The following is a 26,562-nucleotide window of genomic DNA, read 5'->3' as shown; positions in this document are numbered from 1 at the left end:
TCCGCTTTGCCTGACTAGCTACGTTTTGCCATTCCATAACAGCACACTGCTGCAAATCACTGTGCAGACACTTCAGAAGTAACTGCCATGTTTCCTCAATCTCCACTGTACAGGTGGCAGCTGCCGAACCATGAGACGTATGCTCTGCAGAATGCTGACTCCACAAACTTCTACATCACAGAAAAGGTGTCAGGATACTGCTTCCTCCAAAAAGACTACTGCTTTGCTTAAACTAAAAGGTTTTTACAGAAAGCCCTGCTTAAATACTAATCCCTCCAAACAGAACCGCAACAACATAAAAAATGGCTCTATCCTGCGGCTGACCAAGTCTCCTGTGAGTAGCAGATTTGCATGATTTCTTCCACTCCTGTCTCTCACTGTATTTTATGACAATGCTGGGAGTCTGAGAGGCCTGCTTTTAGCCATGCAGTAGCCCACCCATCATGGGCAATGCCCACTAGGCTGACCAAGCTTCCAAAATCACCAGCCGGTGGACAGGCATCTGGTGGGATGCCTTGTGGGATGCCTCGGTGGCAGAAGCTGCTCACCTATCGACCCTGCTAGAGCGTGCAGCCTGGCAGCCTGACCCTTTTGTTTGGGATATTGTGAAGTATATCCTTGTGGCAATGACTGCTATATTAAAGGTGCTGGCAGATAGAAAGTGAAAACTCTCATCATGTAATCTTTAAAAGCATGTAATGTGAGTAAAGGCAATAAAAGAGTTCAAAAGCTGGCTGTTCAGCCTAGCAATGACTTCCCTGTGTGTGTGTGTGTGTGTGTGTGTGTGTGTGTGTGTGTGTGTGTGTGTGTGTGTGTGTGTGTGTGTGTGTGTGTGTGTGTGTGTGTGTGTGTGTGTGTGTCTGTCTGTCTGTCTGTCTGCCTATGTGCACGTGTGTGTATTACCCATGCACTTCTGTCTCCACTGGCTGCATTCCCAGGGCCAGATGGCTATGCAGCTGCATGAACGCATCCAATCCAGCAGCCTGGATGTGAAGCTTGATGCACTGAAGGACCTGGCCAACTCCTCCAGGGACATCACCTTCGCGCAGGAGTTCATCAACCTGGACGGCATCTCCCTGCTCACGCAGATGGTGGAGAGCGGCACAGAGTAAGTGGACTGTCTTCACCACTCTCGCTGTGCAATGCTCTTGATCCCATTCTGTCCTCTAGCGTGCCCTCAGCAATGTAGACATGTCTGCTGAGACACACGGAGAGACACTGAAGCCCATTCACTTGCACTGTCATATTATGAAAGAGCAGCATTGCTGAGTCACCCTTTAAAAGCCTCTGTGGCCTGCCTTAGTAACAGACACCTGCCTTGCATAGAATTGTGTGCTTAAGGCATCAAGGTCAGCAATGAGTTTAAAGCTGAAAGTCCTTCATATGACTGCATCTTTGCAGTATGGTCTGGCTGAGCACTTGTTAGGGTCAATGGGTCATCCCAGTTGAAGGTCTGTCTGCTGAGGTAAGGTGTTCAGAGTTTGCTCTGATGGGAGTCCCACGGGGAGCAAGAGAGGGAGAGACTGGGAAAGGATGAAGGAGAAAAGGGAATGAGGAAGGAGAACACAGAAAGCGAAAGTGAAGATGCAGGAGAAGTACATGGACAAGGAGGATCTGTGAGACCTAGACAGACAAGGACAGACCAAGAGAGTGGATGAAATAAGGGACAAGGCGAAAGAATGAGACTGAAAGAGACATGGGGCAGAGAACAAAGAAAATGATGGTTGACAGGTTCTGAGTGGAGCATAACTCTGATGTTACCCTGCAGCATTCGCACCCACTGAAAGCAGCTTTAATGAAGCTGAATGGTAATGAATCGCTTGGGGTCCCAGCTGTGTCTGCTCCAGGCAAGATGGTCCCGGGATAGCTCTTAGCCACTCAGCATGGCCTCTGGGGTGGTGTGCCGACTGGCCTTGGTTTGCCATTATACGTTAGCCTAATTATTCCTCCCCCAAAGAGGAAGTAAAGAGCTGGATAGAATATTCTTTTCCCAGTGAATGCTTACAGGCAGTTCAAACAGATGCTAGATGTTTTCAGATTTGATACTGCCATGGAAAAGGAAAATATGTATGTGAGATGCCTTATTTATGGTTCTCATCTCCATGTTAAGTATGGAGAATTTCCTGCAATGAGGCCCCAGTGCCTCACATGCAGGCAGCTGGGTGAATTGGTAGTGGAGAGAGGCTCTCAGGTTTTACCTCTCTGTTTGAACATCATTATTTTTGAATCATACTCCCATCTTCCCCTTTGGCTCCTAGAGGAAGTGGTTCTACACCGCGGTGAATTGGAACGATGTTCTTGCTGTTCGTTTCTATGGGCACGTCGTACATAAAGCAGCTCTGTGTCAATAGCCCCTGACCTCAAAGAACCCATGTGTGGGTTTCTGTGCAGTCCTTTCATACTGAAAGGCACTGAGGCATGTACATACATACCAAGACTCAAATTCTTGCCACAGATTCCAGCTAGGCACTGACCATGCTGTAATTATTCAGAAGGCTAAGGCATGACGGCACTCCAGGGGGCACAGAAGCTACGCTTCAGGCTCGGACCGATGACATCATGAGGCACGAATGTGTGTGTGTGTGTGTGGGGGGGGGGGGGAATTGAGGGTGCCAGGTTGAGCAGTTGAAAGTCGCCCTCTAGTGGTTATCCCCTCTCATTAAACTACATAGTATGCACACAACACTGAGAGACCATTAAAAATACAGTGCAAGGTATTGGGACAGCAGTAAAGCTGCCACATATTCCATGTGCTTCAGCTTCAAAGAACAGCATGTTGCACTCACTCAGTCACATCTACAACGATTCATCATGTCCTGGTGACAAAGACATGGCATTGAGACATAAAGAATAAAAGCCATGCTCCCATTATGATTTATAATACCTAAGTCTAAACATTTACATACATGTGTAATGCATAATATGTTTGCTGAGGTAGAACTTTTTTTTCTAAATTGTTTAAACTAGTTTTGTGCATTAACTCATGGGCTACCTTCATGTAGTGCAAAAAAATCTTTTGCTAATCTAAAAAAAAAAATCTGCACAAATACATAGACTTGAATATATTTAGATCTAACAATATGCACAAACTCTGTTACATGTGCTGGTGAGACTGTGGTGAACAGTGCTCTGCTTTCTCCACTGCATTGCTTGCATGCTTCATATTTTTCATTGTGAGGTTTTTTTGTCATAAAGTTTCAGCATAAAGTTATCAATGGCTGCCCCTTCAACTTGTACATAATGGAATTTAAAATACCGACGTTAAAATTGTTCATAATATCATTTGTGTGTGTGTGCACCATTTCTGTGTGATTGTACTGGTTGCTCTGTCTCCCCACTGGCCCATCAGAAGGCATTATCAATAATTATTGTCCTGCTATTAGACTGTCACTGTATGCTGGCTCTGTACCAGGAGACCAGCAGACCAGACCATTGTCTCTGTTCCTTTTGCTGTGTCCCTGACGTCAAAGTTTTTAAATCTTTGCAGACGGTATCAGAAACTACAGAAGATGATGAAGCCCTGGTAAGCTCCCGAGCCGGATAACCCCTGTGTGTTAGCCTCTAATCCTCCCCACCACGGTCTGCATGATCTGGCTCTGGTCCCAGTGCTTACCATCAAACTGATCCGCTTCTGATCGGCATTATGGTTCTTACCTAAAGACTTTCTTCCATGTAACCCAGTTAGCACTCTTCCTTTCTTATGCATGTGGTATTAGTCTGTTTGGGCTCTTGTGTAGACTGGCACTAACCACCCTGCTCACCTGGGAAATGTACTTGTAGATTTAACTTATGATCATCCTTTTATTTTTGAATCCTTTGGGTAAATTGCATGTAACACTGACATTTGGTAAGGTCAGTACATAATGTCAGTAGAAAGGATATGTTGCAACTTCCAAATCAGAAAAAAAATTAAATAAAATTTGTTGTAATAGCACATGGGTTAATGATGCATCTAAAAAAGAGTGTGTAAATTTTTATCAATTTTAATGACATCATAACGCAACAAAGAGAGTAAAACTTAATAATTTCTTAAAATCTATATCTTATATTATGCAGTTTTCTACTTAGAAAAGTTTGATTTCTGTTTTCGGCTCAGATCTAAGATCACCTGCCAGTGCAGCTGCTTACTTTTTCTGTTGGTTTATGTACTGACAGCTGTACTCAAACTACCACATCCCTGGGGCTCTGATTAACCTCTGTATTAACATATGTTGTCCTCTAGACCTGTGTATAATCTAGTCTGTCAATCTCCAACCAAATCTGTCGACTGCCTTTGTACATCTAAGTAGACCCAATCTGATTTGTTTTGATTTTTCTTTGTGTTTTGGAAAGATATGACAATGGAAACTGTTTTGTATATATTTTATATTGTTTCATGAAACCTGGCTACCTCTTCACATATAAAATAAGGTTTCTATGTTGTCACATTTTGTCTTTTTATTTAAAACCTGCCTTTTTATAAGCTATGCCATGTATGAGGGAAATATTAATCAGTGAAAGTCTATGTCAGTATGTGACCATAGAAATGCTGAAGGTGTACAAGTTTCTTTAAGATTTGTGTTCTTGGTAGCTCTGTACATTGATTGGAGAGGGCTTCTTTCCTTTAATTGCTTTTTATCGTAAATATTAACAATTCAAAAGTATGGTACCATCTATTCTGTGACTTTATTACTGGAAGTACCAGCCAAGTGGATGATGATGGAATAACATCAGGGATTCATTAATTAACCTCAAATTTTGATGTAGCAGTTCCCTATTAGATTAACATTTTAACTTAACTGCATGATACTGCTGTTCAGTTGCGCTTCTGCCAAGTGGCTGCCTTGCTACTGCTGACTCTCTGGCGCCCCCCACTGCTGTGGAAGAACTGGAGGCTTTTGTATCAAGCTGACCCCTGCTGTGGAAGAACTGGAGGCTTTTGTATCAAGCTGACCCCTTCTACCTCAGTTCTCTTCACTGTGGCTTCTCCCTCTCTCTCTGTGCCATTGGCTAAAACCCCTGCTGTGGCATGAACAGCGCTCTGTGGCTGCTCGGTAGACACAAGGCTAGTGGCTGTTGTCTTGTTTCTTGCAGCTTCGGGGAAATGCTCTCTTTCACGCTGACAGCCTTCGTGGAGCTCATGGACCATGGCATCGTCTCATGGGACACGTTCTCAGTTGCCTTCATCAAGAAGGTGTGTTCATCAGACAGGGCGAGTTGGCTTCTTATGACAAGGCTGCTTCCTTTTTATGCAGGGTATCTTGGGAATGATGGCTTTTCCTTTGTCATAATCCAGTCCAGGGCATGTTCATCATATTCTGTGAAGACCTCATGGTGGCATCTAGTGCTGCGTATTTGTCACACCTGTTTGCCTGTTCTGTAGATTGCCAGTTTTGTGTGCAAGTCCTCCATGGACTCAGCAGTGCTCCAGAGATCTCTTGCCATCCTGGAATCTATGGTGCTCAACAGCCAAGACCTCTACCAGAAGGTGGCACAAGAGATCACCATTGGCCAGCTCATGCCCCATCTTCAAGGGTATGGAGAGTTGATGTGACACATGGCTAGTCTGGAAAGTGATTGAACTCTGTGCCCAGATATAGATCATGATTTGCAATAACAACAAAATAACTGAGAGAGATTGAGTGTTGTTCTGTGTGCGTGTGCCTCCGGGTATTGTTTTCCTCTCTGTGTTCAGGACGGATCAGGACATTCAGACTTACACCATCGCTGTGATTAATGCTCTTTTCCTGAAAGCCCCTGAGGAGAAGAGACAGGTACATAAACGTACTCTACGCATATTTTCTTGTGATAAAATGATGCACTACAGGCCCTGAGAGTGAAGAATGAAACTCCTGAGCTAAAAGGACAATTCCAGTGTCCCAGTATATTGGTTTTATTTCAAATTTTGTTTTAAAACTTTGTTTTATAAATTTTGTGTAGATATAAAGTGTGCATGTCTGCATGTGCATGTGTTTTTTGTGTGGCTGCACCTATTCTTTTGTCAATATTGCATGAGAATGATGGAAGTGGGTATGCACATGTAGACAGACACACACTCTCTCTCACACACACACACACACACACACACACACACACACACACACACACACACACACACGCACACACACACAAACATGCACAAGTTTATTTAATCTCTGAGCAGGTGAGATTTCCTGCCCAGGCTAGTGATGTCTATGTTCATCCAAGCAGGACCTCTGACTTTTCCTCTGATCTGTGCTCATGTCAGAGCCCACTCTTTGCCCCAGCCTGTCAATCCTAGCAATGTTTCCTCTTGGAGCTCTAGGTTAATAGTGCTCCACATCCACATGTGCTTACTGGCCTTCATGCTCTAAAAGGAGGAAAGCAATCAAAGGCTAAGTGCATCTTTCAAAGTCTCAACCCCTCCACACGTCATCATTAATCACCATACAACAATATGCCAAGAGCATAACATATTACCTATACCCTGGCAATCTCTGGAAATGAAACTCAAAGTTAAAATTAAACACAGTGTGAGCATAGTTTCCATATGCTTGAGAACTGAATAATAGTCTTTCTATGAAATATGTGTCACATGGTGCGGAAGACTCATATGGAGGCCCTAGATCTTGAAGGATGTCTTTCAGCACTGAGCAGCTGTGTCTTAATTCATCTTCTTCTGTACGATTTTAAATCTGCTCAGTATTCTTTATTGGATCTTTTAAAGTGTGCTGGAGGTTTTTTTATCATGCTGGGTTGTACAGAGCCCTGACGAAACTACCGATCTCAGTGTAAGGCTTTTCGGCACTCATTTTGATGACTCTCTCCTTCCTGCAGTTCTAACAGCAAGCCTTCACTTCCCCTCTCTCACTCTCTTTCTCTTCATTTCTTTCTCCTTGCTGCATTTCTAATGGTAGTTTGATGAGAACATTGTGAACATCCATGATTGCCCTCTCACCGTAAGTGCATTCTGATTCAGATATACACAGTCTGATGGTTATGATGCTACTGATGCTGTTGTTCAGCATCTCAGCTGTAAGCTGAGTCAAATTTTGCCCAGGGCCCAGTTCCATTAACGTTTTTGACACGCCCTTGGCAACTTCCTCATCACATGCTGTAGAAGTGAGGACCACCTGGGTCATGAGAGAAACCACTGGCAGGATAGGGTAGGAGGGGATTTTTCATTCGGAATGTACTTGGCCCTTGGCACCAAGCACAGCAGTTTTGATAAGGAAATTGAGTCAAATTGTGGTGCCTTCTGGGCGAGTCATGCTCATGAAAACTACAGTTATGTTGACTTGATCACTTGGAGTTGAGTTTAATGACCTTCACTTAAGTGATAAAGTAATGCTATAGCTAGATTGCCAAGGGGAATGGTGAGGGTATCTTAAAAACACTAAACACTCTATGGTATACTTTCACACTGGTATTCTACTCACATCATCTTTTGGTTGTATTTTTGCCCTCTTGTATTAGCGAGTTACCTCTTGAAGTCATTTTAGTTGTGATTGATCACTGTTTGTCTGATTGCAGGAGATGGCTCACATTCTGGCCCAAAAGCAGCTACGTTCCATTATCCTCACTGTAAGTGCCTCTTGTAACACACTCTCCCACCCCCAATGCCCTCCTTAACTTTCTCGTGTTTGAGACTGGCCTCTGGCCCTGGTGGCTGATGGATACAGTGTGTTGAGATAGGGTACTCTCACATGCTCTCACTCTCACCCATTTGCTCACTCATTTGCCCACTCACTCACCCATTGTCCCAGCTGAAGCTGATGAATCGTTGTGCTCTCTCCTCACTTATCTTCCAGAATGTGATTAGAGGTCCCAAGCCAATTAATGAGGAGATGGCCCACCAGCTCTATATGCTTCAGGTGCTGACTTTTAACCTTCTGGAGGACCGAATGATGACCAAGATGGACCCTCAGGACCAGGTGTGTCTCAGCTCCTAATGTGTTAATAATCAGCTCTCAAATTTATGACAGAATTCATCTTTCTCTCTTTTTCTCTCTCACTCTCTATCTCTATCTTTCTCTCTCTCTCTCTCTTTAGGCCCAGAGAGATATCATCTTTGAGCTGCGCAGGATTGCTTTCGACGTAGAGTGCGAGTCCAACAGTGGTAGCATTGAAAAGCGCAAGTCTATGTACACCAGAGACTACAAGAAACTAGGCTTCATCGTAAGTCCATTTCCCAGGCCACATGTGCACGAGACACACCTTTGCTCTTTAGCCTCATTCCCTTCTTCTCTCATGCTTCTCACTGTACCTTTAGTAGGTCATTTGCGGTGTCTGACCTGTTGTCCATTGTGTCAGAGAGTGCTGTTACTGTTAAGAATCCTGTGTCAGCTGTGTAGGTCTAGAGGCAGATTGAGGATTGGCTGGTTCTGAGTGCACTAGGAGCATGCCTTGTCATGGCAAGAGTGAAGGAGAGGGAGCTGAGGTAACTGAGCTGTGAACTGGAGAGTGTTGAAGAGGCTGAGGGAGACAGACGTGTCTGAGAGCATGGGGAAAGCGTATCGCTGGCAGTGGCTTGATGAAGGGGAAGCTAAAGCTGCCATTTCTTCCTAAGCCTCCCTGAGCTGCCAGAGGCTCACTAAGGACCCCTCTCACTATGTCAGGTGTTGCCCACTGATAAGGCCTGCCTTAAATTCCTGCAGTGCTGTTAAAGCACTCACTCACGCAATCACGTGACCACACATACAGGATTCTCTCATGCAAAGCTCAGCAGGTAGTAGTCAGGTTGGCAGATTAGAATCTCTAGTTTGGCTGCGTTCTAGTAGCAGTGGCCCTCTTGATTGCTCTTTGCAGAGTTATGGTCCATTTGGAGTAGTTGTGCTAACAAGGCATGCATTCTGCCATTCCCTGCCTCTGCCTACCACCCAGAGTGTTGGCATGCAGATGGATGCGAGCATAGCAGAGTGTGCACTGTGGCCATGTTTTATGTATGGAAATTTGCTTAAGTGTCCTCAGTGCTCCTTTCTATTTGTCTCACTCCCCCTCTGTCGCTCCCTCACTCCCTTCGTCTCATCTGTCAAGGAGCATTATACAGCCTGGCTTTTGATGGGGCACTGCTGTGCTATACAGCAACCCTCTTTTAGTGATTCTCTGTCTGTCTGTGAGAGTGGCATGCTGGCCTTCTGCTGGGGGCACTCTCCCTGAAGTCTAATCAGCCTGCCTCTGCTCAGCTCTGCTCACCTCTGCCAATCTTTGCCCATGTTCATCCCCACGGGGTCCCTGCAGCCTGTTTCAGGATACCACAGCTCTAGATGAGGGTGGGTGAGAGCTGGCCTAAACCCAGCCACACATCTGCAAAATCCTGCCACATCCTTCACCCATTTCACGTTGTCTGTAAAGCCTAAATTGGATTGAAGTAGACAAATGCATAAAAGGACGAGATATCAAGGTCATCATCATCTTTTCTGGATGCTTCCAGGATGTCCTTTTTGTATTTGCCAATGATGCATGATGCTGTGTTTGCTGGGCTGAAGGGAAGTTAAGGGAAGGGAAGTTGCTATAATGGAGCCTTTCTCTCTCTGCAGTCCAAGCATGTCCATTTTACCATGGAGCTAGCTTTGTGTGAGTGTGTTTACCTTGACTAAAAAGGCATAGTTCCTATGGAAGAATACTGTCTGCTCATAGTGTCTGTGTGTCTGTGTCTGTGTGTGTGCGTGTATACATGCTTTCATGTGTGTAGAATCATGTGAACCCAGCAGTGGACTTCACTCAGATTCCTCCAGGAATGCTGGCTCTTGACAATATGCTGTATTTTGCCAGACAACACCAGGATTCCTACATCAGGGTAAGAGCATCTCTCAGCATCTGTCTGTCTGTCTGTCTATCTGTAACACACACACACACACACACCCCCACACACACCTTGATGGACAGGATCAAGGGAGAATAGACAGGTCTTTCTGTAGATGACCTGTCTTTCTGTTTCTCTTGTCCTCTTGTCTTTAAATATATTCAAAGAAATACACCTTCAGTCCAGGTGACGTGGCAAGAAGTGGCATTATCCTTTCCAGGTCGTGGGAAGTAGGGCTGCGGAGGGTGCTTACCCCTAGTGGGTGGTATAGGACCTGCATGTCTACTACTATAAATTAAATTAAAAATTCCCCACAGCACCCTCCACATGTTCCTATGGTTATGCATCCTTTTCTTTATCTGATTCTAGATCGACTTCCATTGCAGACAATTGTCCAATGTATGTACATGCACACATCCCAACACAACAGTAAATGTTCAGTAATTGTTCAGGCAATTGTTGGGTTCATTTATGGAATCACCTAAATTAGCTTCGTGTACATTTACAGTAAAAAATTCCAGCAGTAGTTCAGTGTATTAGGGTTCATTCCACTTTGAAATATTTCTCATGACATTCTCAAGACATTTCTTTGAGGAAATTCTCTGAGAGGTGCAGTGTTTCATTCATATATGGTGCTTAGTGTCGTATAAACCAGTCAGCTCTGCCTCCCAGCTGGGTTGTATTGTCTGATCCAGTGCTGTGGAGGTCTTCTCAATGTTCCTTTCCATAGATGACATTTATTGGTTCCTGGAGTGGGTTGAGTATACATCCTGAAATTCTAATCTGAAGACCCAGTGCCACTTCCCTGCCTGTAGAAAGATGGTGATAAACGAGTCTGAGTCATAGCCTTATGTTGGAAATATATTGCCAGTCATTGCTCTGCTCAGTCTTCCACTAGAAGGTTTGGGCGGTTGGAATCCTCATTCCTTTTGTGTGTGTGTGTGTGTGTGTGTGTGTGTGTGTGTGTGTGTGTGTGTGTGTGTGTGTGTGTGTGATGGGGTTTCAGATTGTCCTGGAGAACAGCAGCCGGGAAGACAAGCATGAGTGCCCATTTGGCCGTAGTAGTATCGAGCTCACCAAAATGCTCTGTGAGATTCTCAAAGTGGGAGAACTTCGTAAGTAGGACTGTATTCCTTTTACCCACACCCCACTGCCTCTCTCTCTGTCTTTCTCTCATCCTCTTTTCTCCTTGTCTTGGTGGTTAAAAGCAAACTGTCTCCCATAGTAAAGATAAAAGAGCCATTAGACTTTATAATTGGGCAGGAGTTCATCATTTAATAATGCTGAAGCCTAATGCTGACTCTCTCCTTGAATTGCCCTTTCCCGGCTCTCCTTGACGTCTGGGTTGGGCTGGTAAGAACTGGCTGGATCCAACCCAATGCATGGCATGCTTCAGCTGAGGCTGCCCTTTAGTGCAGCTTGTGTCTTTAGAAGGTGTGAGAGAGAGATGGGGAGAGAGGGAGAGAGAGAGAGAGAGAGAGAGAGAGAGAGAGAAGGAAGGTGTATGTAAAAAGAAAGGGAGACTGACTGACTAGGGGGTGGGTAGAAGCATGTGGAACCCTTCTGAGGCCTGACTCAGTTTAAAGGCCATTGTGCAGTCTGCTCTGGTGCTGATGTACTGTTTCACAAATATGACCTATTAAAATAAGGTACCTATATACACACACATTTATTTATTTATTTAAATTTAAGCTCTCTGACACACTCCTCTGTCATTGTTGTTGGATTTAGTCATATATCTTCCTGTGATTTATAGGTATAGCGACACAGTCTAGCTACTGAGTGAAAAAAACTTCAGTAGCCCTCTTAAGACATCTAGCATGTTCAAGTTTGGTTTAGCTCCTTTGCATTAATTTTCACAGTTGGGCCCAGCAGGACAAAGTGGCTGCGTTTCACGCCTCTCTGAAGGGGAAAGGAATGTGGAATCACAGTAAATCTGTTGCTTTGTTCAGTCATGCACAATTTGGTGCAGCGCAAGCCAAAACGGAACCTGCAACAAATCGCTGGCCATTCATGGCTCACGCCATGATTTGCTGCACACTTTAAACACTCCTGAGAGAATAATGCTCGACCGCTGTCTCCAACAAAGCACTTAAGCATCTGAAGACTCAATTTAGCGTTCTGATGCAGGTAGTAGGCAGGAGGTGTTAACAGCTCAGTGGCTGATTCCTGGAGGGAGAAATGAGGATCATTTAACCCAGAAGCAAAATTTCATCTCTGCACCAGGATATTTAGGAGTTATTGCCACCACAGGGCTGGAACAAGACAGGAGAGGAAGATGGTACCATCCAGTGTTTTTGAGCCTCTAAATTATTTTTAGTGTGTTCACTGAAATATGGTGATGTCATTGACCCCTAATCCACCAAAAACATAATTAAATGAGCTGGGAGAGGAAGCTGCTTGTAATTCCTCAATAATGAGTAATGTATTCATCTTAAAGTCTTGGTTAAGAGAGGCCTTCTGCTGCTTAGTGATGGCGAGATCAGGGATTAAACACTTCACTAATTGGTAGATCAGAGATTAAAAATAACTCATGTTGATGAGTGAGACTACCCTTGAGTCAACATTTCCGCCCCCTCATAAAGTGTCAGTAAAGTCTGAGGGCTCAGACCTATCCTACTACACCCCAGCAACCGATGGATGCTTACTGGCCTTTACTAATTTGATGTAGATCATGAAAATGCCTACCAGCAATCTCATGCTTTTTGAACAAAGTTCCTCTACACCATCCCAAAGAAAGGGTACAAGAGACAGTGTTCTTGAATACACCCATGCAGAATTCTATTCTAAGGTCTAGTATTCTACTCAGTTAGGCACCAGTCTTTGCCCACCAGGTAGTTCTTCAATCTTCTTTTGTGCCCTCTAATACATCACATATAGCTGTGCTATTTTATTTCACATAAGATTTTTGATCACATAGTGGCACATGGTTTCTGTTTGGTCAGGGTGCCCATCAGCATATGCATTATTCCTGAGCTGTCCAGGTGTCCCTGCCTCACCTCATCACGGTACACTGAATGATTTATGGCTTTCCGTGTTTCTCTGGTGAAAGCCTTAATGGAATCTGTGGTGAGCGTCCGCCATGTGATGGCTTCTTGCCCCTTGTTTTAAGAAGTGTATGTAATATTTATAAAGGGCTTGAAAATGACAGTGGACAGGAATGTCTCTGCTTATTGATTCATGATGTTCTCCCACATTGTGGTGGAAGCTAGATCGGCTATTCAGGGCAGCCCAGCTGACAGGTCGTAGTTCGTGGCCTCGCCACCCCTGCATCTGGAGAGTGCTGGCAGCTAGAAGACAAGTGTGGCTGTGTGTGTGCACCATGGAGTGTAAAAAGAGGTCAACCCAATGTCACTTCCGTGTCACTCCATTGGAGCCTGTCATCTCCGCTTGAAGTGCGTTAAGGGAGCATGGGGGAGAATCATGTCAGCAGCTGTTATCACCTCACTTCTGCAGGATGGGATTCCCAAAGTGCTTGCCAGGATGGAGAGGTCTCCACCAAGATTGACGCCCAGCACTATGACTTTGTAGGCCTATGAACACCCACCCCAACCCCCTACCAATCCCTCCTACTCCCCACCCAGAACAGAGCAGACGTGGCAGCCGGCTGGCTCTAATTGCTGCCAAGATGCCAAGTGAAAAGATATAGTGAAAAGATAAAGTATAGGTTTTAAAAGACATTCTCACCCGGCATCTTCTGATATGGCACTCCCCAAGGTCTTGTTAAGCACAGAAGTGTATTTGCTCAGTGGAGAGTGGGTGCACTTTGTCTCGATTCCTGCTTCTTCTGTTTGCTTGCAGTGCACATGCATTAGAGGTATGCAGGGCTTCCAGCTAATAAATCACGTATTGGCAGGCCATGCTCGCATCCCCCCCTGCCCTGTTCACTAATAAGTCCATGCCCGACTCCAATCACAGTAGAGCCAATTATGTGGGGGACTGTGTACTCTTGAGATTCGGGTCCTACAGGATACTGTTTTTGTATGCTCTTTGAAATGATCACTTTGGCCTGCTTTATTGGCTCTGATACATTGCAATGGCCATTTAAGAAAGGGGGGAGGGGGTTGTGCAGGGGTGTCTGTGGGGATGATGAAGTATATCTGCCTGATGGTGCAGGAGAGAATGGCGCCCCCATGCCTGATGGCTCACCTGTTTGCTTTCCCAGTTCGTGTACCTAGAAATGAGTGTTGACATGCATTACAGATATATTGCAGGGGAGGTGGAGTGAAAATGCTTTGTGGTGGTAAATAGTTTGCTGGCTTGTTTGGAAGGAAAAAGATGGCAGTTTTGCTGCTTTTGTAGTGTAATCCAAGTTACTTTACAAAATGCAGGAGTTCAGAAGTGCTCAAGATAGTATAGTATGCCAAAAACATTATTTATAAATACGTACAGATAAAATTCACACACAGCATCTGTTCATGCTGAATCTCTATCAAATTGTGATATGAAATAGTTAGCATTGGAATAAATGGGGTGTGTGCATGTCTGTGTTTGTGTGCATGTATCCAAGCACATGTGCCCAAGCATGTGTATGCTCGTGGCAGTCAGGGCTGTGTGAACAGATAGGTTTCTCCTCAGCTAATATTCCTCTGCTGTCAGTCCATCCAAGACTCTCTTCTCCCACCTCAATCTCAACACTAAATATTGTCTCTGAAGGGCAAAAAGGGCATTTTGACATTTGTCAATCAGTCCAAAAGTGCTCCAACAAGGCTTATGGTTAACCTTAAGGCCAGTGTTTGTGCCTCAGTCCCATGGTAGTGTAGAAAACTTTCTGAAGAGTTTGATGTTTGCAATGTGCTAATTGGTGAGTCATGCAGTATTTCATTGGACACTAAAGGAACGGACAATGTCTTTGAGGATGGCTGAAGATTGCTGGCAGGTGGCACATGACAGCTCAAATGCTCTGGTGTGGAGTAACTAGAAGACCTGGTGACCTATTCATTAAGATCAGAACATCCTACGCCATGCACTCGCCATCCCATCCCAGCCTGGCTGGAGACTCGGCTGGAGAGGGGATGCTGGAGACTCAGATGGAGCAGGGATGGAGGGATTCAGATGGAGAGGGGATCGAGGGATTCAAATGGAATGGGGATGGAGGGACTCGGATGGAGCAGGGATGGAGGGACTTGGATGGAGCAACTTGGCGGGAGAGGGGATGGAGGGACTCTGATGTAGCGGGGATGGAGGGACTTGGCAGGAGAGGGGATGGAGGGACTCGGATGGAGCAGGGATGGAGCAGAGATGGAGGGACTCTGTGGGAGAGGGGATGGAGGGACACGGATAGAGAGGGGATGGAGAGACTCGGAAGAAGATGGAATGGAGGGACTTGGATGGAGAGTGAATGGAGGGACTTGGATGGAAAGGGGATGAAGGGACACAGATGGAGAGGGGATGGAAGGACTCGGATGAAGTGTAAAGCTCTTAGATGAGAATGGCTTTGATGATTTAGAATTTAGCCCCTTAACTCCCATTTCTTCTTGGACTACAGTTACATCCTTATTTCCCTGATTCATGTGTTCTAATCCCACTTTAGAATTTGCTAGCCAGTGCAGTGCAGGTGCCTAACATGCAAGAGGAGTGTATTATTTTGTAGTTGTGGATAAGCAAACATTTCCATAAGGGAAATCTAGAAGGGTTTAGAATTTCTCAGAGATGGATCTTGCCAAGCATATGGACATTTCAGCACAGCCAGATGGGCTTAGTTAATAACAGGGATTGTGTTTCATTGGTTAAGACCATCTAGATAAGCCTGTGACATGGTGGGGTAGCATGAAGTGCAGGATGTAACAGAGATTTACAGCAAGCTACAGTCATGTGAAAAACAAAGTCCACCCCCACAGAATTTTACGGTTTTACATATCAGAACATAAAAAAATAATCTGGTCCTTAGCAGGTCTTAAAATTAGATAAATACAACTTCAGATAAATAACAATACATGACAAATTACATTGTGTGATTATTTATATAACAAACCTATGTCAAAATGCAGAATCTGTGTTCGACAAATTAAATATACCATTACACAGGAGTTAAGAGGGTAAGTAGAAGACAGGTGCTGCTAATCAAATGCCCTTGATTAACTGATCACAGCAAGTGTGGCCTACTCTATAAACGAAAAGGTTTTACTGGACTAGAGCAATCAGTCGTGTGTTAACACAATCTTAAGGTGAAATGACATCAGTGATGATCTTAGAGAAACAATTGTTGTTGCCCAACAATCTGGGGAGGCTATTTACAAACAATTTGAAGTCCATCATTCTACAGTGAGATTATTCACAAGTGGAAAACATTCAAGACAGATGCCAATCAAATTCACTCCAAGGTCAGAAATGCTCAGAGAAATTTCAAAAACAAGCTGCATCTTAGTTAACATGTTAAATGTTCAAGTTCATGACAGTACCATAGAAAAAGTTGTTCCTTGTTTTGGAAGGATTGCCAGGGGAAAGTCTCTTCTTTCCAAAAATACATGCCAGCAAAACTTCAGTTTGCCAAGTTCATCTGAAAAGTGAATTCTTGAGCAGTATCCTTTGGGCAGATAAGACCAATGTGGAGATTTTTGGCTATACTTCAGAATGCCATGTTTGGTGAAAACCAAAAACAGCATATCAGCACAAACACCCCATACCATCTGTCAAGCACGGTGGTGGAGGAGTGATGATTTGGGCTTGTTTTACAGCTACAGAACCTGGGCTCTTAGAATACCAAAGTATTCTAGAGTCAAATGTGAGGCCATCTATCCCACAGCTAAAGCTCGGTCGAATTCCTCCAAAATTCCTCTAAAACGATGTGAGACTTCTATATGACTGTATAGTCATGTAGAAAATTATTAGATAATTGCTGCTAAAGGTGGTTGTACATGCTATTGATTCCTGGGGCATACTTATTATTTCACACACAGATTCTCCATTTTGGCTTAATTTTTGTTAAATAAATAATGACTCGGCAGAATCTGTTGTGTGTTCAACTGAGGTTGTATTTACCTAATTTTAAGACCTGCTAATGATTTTTGTATGTCCTGATACATGAAGCCATAGAATTCAAAGAGGGTGTACTTTGTTTTTCACATGACTGTAAAAATCACAGTGTGTTACTATGTGGGTTGCTCCAAAACGTAAGAGTCAAGAAGCACATCCTAGATCATTCCAGAACAAGGCTTATAAAGTCGAAAGTCATGGAGGATGTTTATATCCTCCATCGTAGCACTGTGAGAGCTGTGTCCATATTACCTGTGTCCTTTGGCCCTAAGAAAGATGACTCACCCTCAGCATGGGTCCTCTATGCTCCCCCAAGGAGCTCCGCTGCTCACCACATAGTGACCTTGCTATATCCACCGGAAACTGTGTGCCAATGTTGAGGAGGCTTCTGGGAAGAAAGAACCTGCCTCGCATGACCTAACTGACCAGCTTGGCATGTTTTCAGAGGAGGCCTATACTGACAAAGAATGTTGAAGGACACGGGAGGTTTATGCACAGGTGATATGTTTGGGAAGCTTGTGGAAGGTTATCAGAAGTGTAGAATTCAAGAGTTATTTATGAGTGACATTTTGGTTTGGGTATCTGGTTTGTTACCAGGCATGGCCCTGAGGAAATATGTAATGGGGTTATGTTGGTTTGTGGGGGGTTCCAAGGGGATGCTGGGCTCTTAGATTAAAGATGGATTCTGCCTCGAGAGAAAGGTTCTGGAAGAAGGTGGTATTATTATTATTAATAATAATAATAATAATAATAATAATAATATTATAGTTTGCATACCAACCAGCTAGTGATATGCCTATTAACCTATTAACACTGAAGTATTACATTACATTAAGTTGTTGGTCTACAGTTTAGTCATAATGAGTGAACAGTTCTTGCTGACACCCACCTGAGCTGCCACAAAACACACAATCTTCTTTTCATTCATTAGAATGTGCTGATCTCTGCAGCCTAGTTTCATTTTATAGACCTCCTCAGTTATTTGTTTGCTTTTGGAGAGGTTGTGGGTTCCTCTGATGAAGTATTCAGGCTTCTGAATTGGTGTGTGTGTTCTTCGGGGAAATGTATGTGTGCATTGCAGTAAATCAAAGTTCATAAATCATACTTATATAAATGTTTTTGTAATCTTACTGATGCTACAACAGAAACTTCAATAAATGTTGAAAAATTAATATCAAAGTTAGGAACTACAGAAAATGTGCTTTCAGAGAAGTGAAAAAACATGGTGTAGAAAATGCTTTCTTTTCCTTACATTGGCTAGAAGTTATGTCGTATTTCCCTATTGTTGCATTTCATGCTAAGCTTGTGACATAATTTATAAATAAGATGTTCAACTAACATGTTGTATACCAGATTTCTTCTTATAACTGGATTTTTGTAATAGACCAGGCTTGAATTTGGATGTTTTGCACATGTTCCTTTTATTTGAATATATGAATCCAGCATGAATCTCCAAGTAACAACGACCCTCATCCCCTCTTTCCCTACAGTCCCCAGTCACCCTTGAACTCATCTAACCATGCAAGAAGGAAACTGCTAGATTCAATCATTCTAGCTCTTTCAAGTCATAGTTGCTTGTAAAGCCACAGTCATGTGCAATAAGCACACGGGGCCGTGTCTGCTTCTTTCCTGGGCCGCTAGACCGCCAGACTCCAGTGTGCTATTGGCTGGGTTGCCCCTCTGCTCCCAGTGCAAGCTCCCATCGCAAGTTCCCATCACCCCTGTAGGCATCATTCATTATGCCTTGAAGTTTCAATTTCTGTGGAGCCAATGCAATTACTGGCCCTGTGAGGCTGCCCACGCATGCCGCTCATCCCCCACTTTTGCTCAACGTACTCTCTGAGCTAGGCTGAACACCTCAAGCACCTGTGAGCCATGGCACAAGATAACCACTCTGGTTTTGCATTAAAGTGGCATTTTTATATGCACCATTTCATTTTCAGCTTCACCGCTTCCACTTATGAACACGATGGTTCTTCTGCCAGCTTTTATTACTCACACGCAGAACTTTATTCTCCCCTACATGGACTCTCCAGTTCAACTCAACGTGAAGGTGTGCGTCTTGCTCCCAACACTAAGGATGCACTCTGTAATCCAGCCAGCGCGCTTCCCCCAGGAAAGGCTTTAAAGAACATTTGTAGTTCACATGAATAGTGAAAATATTTGGGACATATCCGGCCTTATAAAACGAGCTGAATTGCTTCACAGCAAACTTCATATTGTTTTTCTTTTTGTTTATTTTTAATTTTTGTGATGTTTCAGTGCTCTAGTGAGCTGTAAATTGTGAAATGTACTTTATTTTTATTTATTTATTTATTTTTGCTGGATCCCAGTCATTTACCAGACAAAACACCTCAGGATACTGTAATGACGTTTTGTGTCTTTGTGCTGAGTGATCGGAGAAGCTTAGGATGGAGGGCTGTGTGCATACTCACTGGAACAGCATTCAGAGCTATAGGTGTAAACCTGCTTAGCAAGTGTGTACAGCAAGTGTGTACGTAACCTGGCAGCTCTCTAGGTTTAGAATGAAGGTCCAATTGGTCACGGTGTGTTAGTGTTAAGGCATCGTTTTTGCCTGATAAATGCTATCTTTGAGAGTTGACTGTACCCGTCCGATTCTCTTATCTGCCAGTGGGGCTGTGGGGTTGTGTAATTGTTTACTTACTGCTACGAGATGAGGATATTGGTCCTATAGCTGTGGGTTTGAATAAACTCAAGTCAGTCAGTCAAGGCAGCATAGCTGGTTAGTACCTATCTTGTATGATATGCAGAGGTTTAAAAAGTTGCTTAAGTGTAAGAGATATGGAAGGGTTTGTCGTGCACATGATTAACCCTGCGTGTGTCCACTTTCTCTATAGCGAGTGAGAACTGCCACGACTTCCACCCCATGTTTTTCACTCATGATCGCTCGTTCGAGGAGTTCTTCTGCATCTGTATCCAGCTGCTCAACAAGACCTGGAAGGAGATGAGAGCCACATCTGAAGACTTCAACAAGGTGAGGGCATCACCAGGGCTAATGCAGCCTCTGTTTCTCTCTCTCTCTCTCTCAATATTACACACACACACACACACACACACCCTTTGGGGGGGGGGGGGGGGTGTCACAAAAAATAATTAGCCATGAATTTGGATGCTAATTTTAGTATGCTTGAAATAATGTGGATAAAATAGCCACACTGCAATGTTTTAGTATTTTATCTTAGTGAAGATGCAAAGAGAAAATACTAAGTATGAGAAGACATTCCTCTCATCACTGATTGTGGTTCATCTGTGATTCTACAGTGCCTTGCAAAAGAATCCAACCCACTTAAGTCATTAGTTTCATCTGAATTACTAATGACACACATTGTCACAGACAGTATTTTTATTGTAAACTAATGTGCTCTCAAAGTAAAATTTAAAAGTTAAACTGTATTATTTATCAGCAGAGCTTAAAAAAAACCTGAAAATGCTGATTGCACAAATATTCAACCCCTTCAGACTGGTAATTGGTAGAATCACCTTTTGCTGCAATAGCAACTTTAAATTTGTTAAAGGTTCCAGAGGCTTTGCACACTGGTGTAATTTTTGCCCATTCTTTATGGGAGATTTGCTCCAGGTCGATCAGTTTTGTTGAATTATGGACAACGATTTTCAAATAGTGCCACAGATTGTCAGTTGGATTCATATCTGGACCTCCGCTTGACCACTGTGGAACATTTATCTACCATGATATTTGCTAAGAAATGGGCAGTCTTAGGTTTTCACCACACACTACACAATTTAATTTTGTCCAGAAAATTCAATTTTTGTTTCATCTGACCACAGTTTTAGCTGGGTCACACTGATGTTTTCTGGCAAACTACAGTTGTGCTTCAATAGTTTTTTGTTTTTGTTCCCCCCCCGCCCCCGGCGTCTTTCTAGCCACTATAGGCTGGTTGTGTACAGAGCTCTTAATATCATTGATTGGTGCACTTTCACTCCGGTCTCAATCACTGAAATCTGTAGCTCTTTCAAAGTGATTTGTTGACCTCTCAGTGGCTTCCATTTCAAGTCCCCTTCCTGCACTGAATCTCTGAGTTTTGAGGGTGGCCTTTTCTGGGTAGAGCCTGGGTGTGATCATGTCGCTTCCATTTCCTTGCCATTGATCTCACAGTGCTCAATGGGATATCCAAACATTATTAGATCGTGTATTATTTGTATGTATATGTATGTAGCCTTTTCCTACCTTATGGACATGTAGGACACTCTGGACTTGGTAAGGATCTACACCATGGTAGAGGAGGAGAACATACTGTCCTCTGCTGGCTGGCTGGCTGTGGAAGGATGCAGTCATGGAGCACTTCTGCTCTGGCATACACGGCAGGACCAAGTGCTCTGCATGACTTGTTAGGCCTGTGCTCATTAAGTCATAGTTTGAAGGTGACACAATAATTGGGTTTAAATGCTAATTCAGCATTTGGCATCCCTCTCATCAGTTGAAAGAGGTAGAACAGTTCTGCCACTTAGTGATGGCTGTAGTGCTGAGAACCAGGCCTGGCTTGGATGGAACAGGTGGAGGACTCGGGGATGGTATCAAATCAGACAAGAATTAAATAAACTGTCTTGCAAAAGGAATGAAAAAGAGTCCTCTGATTCCCCCACCCCATTCAGTTGTGCTGTGGCATCTCAAGTAGAGCATAACTGGGTTACAGAAGAAGGTGCTTGTCTGCACTATTAGATGCATGTATTGAGTGCATGGCACTCTTGGTGGATAATGGAAGGATTTTGTATACCTTATGTGCTGTCAGAGGATCTCCCACTGCACTGCTGGAAAACTACTTGCTGATACAGCACTGAAATACATGCATATGGTATCCATTTTATTTCAAGAAGAGAAAGGTTAAAATGTCATGGACCCAATCATGGTAAAGTGAAAAAGTCAAAGAATAGATGATTTCCAGATCTGTTCTTGTCTAAATGTTTGGATTTTTTGTGTGGGAGGTGAAGTACAAGAGTTTGCATACTGGTGTAAAGGCCCAGTCAAACATGCAAAATGACAGTAAAGCATATGATCAAAGCCTTGTCTGTGATCTCTGCAACTCCAGTATTTTAGGATGAATATGTTTGAAAGAAATGTTTAAAAAAAGTAATGCTACTCTGTCTTCATCCACCACTGTGTGGCAGTTTAGTTTGACATTCTTGACAAGAGTTTCACTACTCCTTGCTTTGTAGTCAAGTAGATTCAGTAAAGAAGAAGTGAGGTACAGAATGCTAAGATGATCCCTGTTTTGTGTTATCACTCATTTGTCAAGAGCATGTTTTATTAATGAAGTCAGTTCCATGACTGCTGTGTAACTTTTAGTAAAGTCCCTTTACCACTATCTCTCTCTAGAGTTGGGAGAGTCAGGGTGAGCGCCACCTTAGGGGACATGGGAGAGCACCTCTTGACTCTTTTCATTCTCTCCCTGCCGTAATGTTTTGTGTGGGAAGTGAAGCCTGCGCGCGCACACACACACACACACACACACACACACACACACACACACACACACACACACACACACACACACCACTTAGAGACCTACAGCAAAAAAGTGATGTTACCTAATTCTGTAGAATGCAGAGTGTACATTATCCGCAGTGAGATTATTGGGGTTGTGTTCTTATGTTAGAGTATTAAAGCTATGTTTGCAAAATAGGATTAATTCATATAAATTAAAAATAATTAAAAATTGTCATATCAAAATGTATCAAAAGTTGCAGTCAGTTTAAATTAACATTATAAAGAATTATAAGATGGTCAGCACAAGAACCTTATTGCAGTTTACCATGAAACATTTAGGTTGGCTTCTATGTCTATATATTGTCCTTCCATTACAAAGACTAATAGTGTGTGGTTATTCTCATTTTATGTTTAGTAATTGAGGGTAGAATATAGTTAGTAATGATCATAGAATAAACAAGATGGAGTGCTTATTTTTGCTTAGATTTATATTGTGGCTTTTGGTCCAGTGAACATCATTCTGTCATCTGTTGTTCCTTATGCAGTCTCCTATTGACATGCCATTGTCTGCGTCCTCCATTTTGTGGGCAGTAGGGGGCCAGTCAGACATTCTTTACAGCAATGTTTATGAGACCTGTTTATGGATGAGTGCACACCCTTACTTTCAAAAACGCTTGTGTACACTCACATGCATGCGTGCACAAACACACACACACACACACACACACACTCTCAAACATGCAAACTCATAATTCTACAAACATTATACTCAGTCAACTCTCCCTAGTTCTCTTTCTCTATCCATCTCTGACTGGTGCATCATATTGTGTGTGTTTGTGTGTGTGCATGCATGCGTGTGTGCGTGTGAGTGAAAGAATGTGTGTGCAGTGCTGAGGAGGGAAAGAAGCTGATCTGATCTCGTTGACGTGGATGCTCTCAGGGCAAAAAATCTGACAGGCAGTTTCGCCTGTTTCCATGGCGATTGTATTCTAATTACTCCAGCTTCTCTGTGACAAGATGGAATGCCTATTGTGTGAGACAGACTGAGAGAAAGAGAGACATGGAGAGACAGGAAAGAGAGAGAGGGATGGAGAGAAAGAATGTTTGCTCACATACGGCTGTTCTCCCTCCCTCCCTCCCTCCAGTTGGTGACGAAAGCAGCTCCAACACCTGAGGGCAAACTGCTGCCCTGCAAGGGAGCAGAGTAGTAGTGATGTAGCAGCTCCGTTTAAAGCTAGCACTCGTACTCCTATGCCTGCCCCTCCCCCTTCCCTCCTCCCAAATCCCCCCTGCTCCCTGCCATGAAGCCCATGTGACTCCCTCTCCTGGGCTCCCATTGGTTCAGCCCCTGCTCTGCCTGCCCAATCGCACTGAAGCGCCAGGATGTGCATAAGCGAAAGCTGCTGGGTGACGCTCCCCATCTCCAGAGCGCTGCTCCTGTGGAGAGGCATGAGCAGGCTTCGGCACGTTCTGGCCAGTGGCTAGTGCCAGCTCCAGCTACAGCAGCAAGCAGCAGCACGCCCAAACCTGCCCAGGGAATCTGTCGCCCACCGCGCCACTCTCTCCCCTCCCCACCGTCTGCCTTTGCCCACCTGCCTGCCCGCCTGTCCACCTCACCGGCTGGCCACCCGGCCACCTGGGGCTCCAACGGCGTGGAGCCCAGCTCCCGAACATGGAGGTGACGATGACATGTGAGTACAGTGCTGGACCCTGTAATCCCAGTGTGCCCCACCACCTCCAGACACGGTGGATGGAGAGCGAGAAGGACAGGAGTATGATTAAAAGAAGAGATGATGAAGGGGGGGAGGAGTGAGCAAGAGAGGGGGCGGGTGATGGCTAGGGGCTGGGCGTTTGTTTGTGCCGTCGCCTGGCCATGGACAGATGGGGCAGGCTGGGTCTGGGACTGAGCATATCTTGGCTGCAGGCTTTGTGTGGGGCTGCCAGTAGTAATCAGGTTAGAGGCAGATTTCAGCCTGCGATTTAAAAGCCTGTAATGTAGAGCGAGTGTGAGCTTTGGCCATGTGGACCATTTTCTCAATCACTTCGTTGCGCGTTAATCTGTGGTTGTAGTAGCTATTGTCTGATACCTGAAAAGTGGAAGGAAGGACTGGAATTCAGTTTGCTTGAGTGTGTAACACGTGTGGAATTCCATACTGTATAATAGAACACATTTGTTTGTGTACTCTTAAATTTTTTTTTTTAGTTAATGCTCTACATTTGCACATTGTTTTTGCTGTGCCAAGAATCCTGCCTAAATCCAATATTCAGAAGATTCTGCGGATTATCAAAGAGGAAAAACAAAAACAGCCTTCACTCCATATTGCTTGGATACATGAGGGGTTTGGAGCATGCTTCTTGGTGCATGTTTTGCTTGGTCGACTTAGTAACGGATGATGATTGATAATGGTAGTACAGTATGCGGTATTTAACAAAGGGAGTAATTTGTGATATCAATGTGAACCTATATATGAATCTATATACAAACCTATACATGAACCTATATATGCCCCATGATGACTAGGGACACAGAACTGCTTAGACCTCAGTGAAGCTCAGCAGTCTGCCTCTTCTCTCCCTCGGCTGCTTTTTTCTCTCGTTCTTTTTTCTTTTTCTTTCATTCTTTCTCTTTTGTGTTTTCCTTATTTGCTGACTTCTTCCTGTCTTTTCCCCCTTGCTTTCACTACCTCCTTCTATGTCTTGTCTGCCTTACCATGTCAAGTTTTGTAAAGTTTTCCATCAGTATCAGCATTGTCATTCTCATCTTTGTCTGCCTGTCTGGTCTCACACAAACACAAGACCATAGCCTGAACATCTTGCTAGACCACTGAAATAGCTTTTGCTGTGAAAGTAAATCTTTTGTATTTAGTCAGAAAAGCATGTCTAGCCTGGATTTGGGAATTGCTTTCTTTCTTTGGCTGTGTAGCTATTACCGATGTGGACTCACTCAGCCCAGTAGCGGAAATGCATTGCGGCGCACACAGCTGAGGCCCTCGGGTGTCTTGTTAGTCACTCAGTGTCTGGATCTGCTTTTGTCTGTGAAACAAAATGCTATAGAGGCATGGATTATTGAAGCACTCAAAAGGCTGTGCTTTAAAGCCCAGGTAAATTTATATCTGGGACTTCCAGAAAAGTCTGTTTGAAAATGAACAAATGTATGCCCTAGTCATCGGTTTCTCCTTTCATATGAGAATTAATCTTGTACTTCAGTTTGTTTCATGAAGCCTATAGTCATTCAAATCATGTATCAATCCCACCAAAAATAGTATGTTTTACCTAAAAAGATTTTAAGACCAGCTCTGACAGATTTTAGAGAAAATGACACATTTTAATTGACTAATCGATTTCTAGATTCACTTTTTACTGAAATGTTGTATAAATCACTAGAGAATTAACAGCATTTCTGAAGCATGTTAGCAGTGTTACACATATGGTTTAGAGGCTTTAGTATGAATTATTGTGCATTGCCACTTAAGCTGTTGTTATGAAGTTACTTCATAATGGAAAAATTGCAAAATTGAACGCTTTACTTTGTGGTTACCTGGAATACTTAGTACTTGATAATGTGGCCATTTTTGCACAGTAACCGAGTGTATTTGTGTCTGACAGTAAGGTCCATTGCTTTGAGGTAGTGCGTTATTAAATGATATATAGACGCTGGAACTGGAAATAATGTCATTACCATGTGAGTAGTGATGGGACTATGTCCTCCTTTTTTTTTTTTCTTTTTTTTTCTTTTTTTTTTTTTACCCGGTTCCCTTACAGCATCATCACACTCTAACAAACAGAATATATTCTGAGCCAGCGAAAAAGATGAGTAATGAGAAGAAAAAAAAAACAAAAAACCCATTATATTCATGACTGCAGTGACAGCTTGGTTGGCAAATGCATTCTCTGGCTGCCCATGAATTGATTAGCATTATGTGTTCCTGGATGTGCATTCCCTCCACCTCTTCCCCAGTTTTAATGACTGCCAGGTTGAGGTCAGTGTCACAGGCAGGTGGGGCAGCAGGCACAATGGAGTGAAGGATTGGCTGGTCACGTGCCGGATTCATTTGGCAACATGTGCTGTGTTCATGTGTGATGTGCGGTCTAAATGACATCCTCTGAGGTCAGCTGTATAGAAGTATTGCTGGCTTGGTGCAGTCATGATGGTTACTGTTGTCCCCTAGTTTAGGCTTCATATGTGTTCATTTGCAGTGCAGGGAAACTCAGGATTGCAGGAGAATATCCTGACCAGTCAGGTGCTTGTCACATGTATCCTGATGACTTTGACAAAGTCTCCCAAAGTTGTTTCTGTTCTGCCACTGCACATCTTGCTGGTCCAAGTGAATGCATAATCAGAGGTCAAAAATGAATCTGA

At 43.7% G+C, this 26,562-nt stretch overlaps 1 protein-coding gene across 7 annotated transcripts in view; it reads left to right on the top strand.

Annotated features, from left to right (window-relative positions):
* Positions 1–26,562, top strand: part of elmo1 (engulfment and cell motility 1 (ced-12 homolog, C. elegans)) — a 61,153-nt gene that overhangs the window by 20,809 nt on the left and 13,782 nt on the right. For 2 of the 7 annotated variants that reach the window (XM_035528870.2, XM_035528869.2), the window contains exons 4-17: positions 114–186; positions 284–334; positions 939–1,108; positions 3,488–3,523; positions 5,074–5,173; positions 5,363–5,514; positions 5,675–5,753; positions 6,876–6,917; positions 7,492–7,542; positions 7,770–7,892; positions 8,011–8,136; positions 9,653–9,757; positions 10,770–10,878; positions 19,597–19,733. In XM_035528870.2, the coding sequence (XP_035384763.1) occupies positions 114–186; positions 284–334; positions 939–1,108; positions 3,488–3,523; positions 5,074–5,173; positions 5,363–5,514; positions 5,675–5,753; positions 6,876–6,917; positions 7,492–7,542; positions 7,770–7,892; positions 8,011–8,136; positions 9,653–9,757; positions 10,770–10,878; positions 19,597–19,733 (1,354 nt within the window). Of the gene's footprint in view, positions 1–113; positions 187–283; positions 335–938; positions 1,109–3,487; positions 3,524–5,073; positions 5,174–5,362; positions 5,515–5,674; positions 5,754–6,875; positions 6,918–7,491; positions 7,543–7,769; positions 7,893–8,010; positions 8,137–9,652; positions 9,758–10,769; positions 10,879–19,596; positions 19,734–23,636; positions 23,894–26,562 lie in introns of those variants that run through there. The other 5 variants (XM_035528874.2, XM_035528871.2, XM_035528872.2 and 2 more) reach the window with 5 other exon arrangements.

The sequence above is a fragment of the Electrophorus electricus genome, chromosome 2, assembly GCF_041902795.1.
Source record: "Electrophorus electricus isolate QZ-2024a chromosome 2, ASM4190279v1, whole genome shotgun sequence".
NCBI classification, from domain to species: domain Eukaryota; kingdom Metazoa; phylum Chordata; class Actinopteri; order Gymnotiformes; family Gymnotidae; genus Electrophorus; species Electrophorus electricus.
This window is presented reverse-complemented; position numbering and strand designations above follow the sequence as displayed.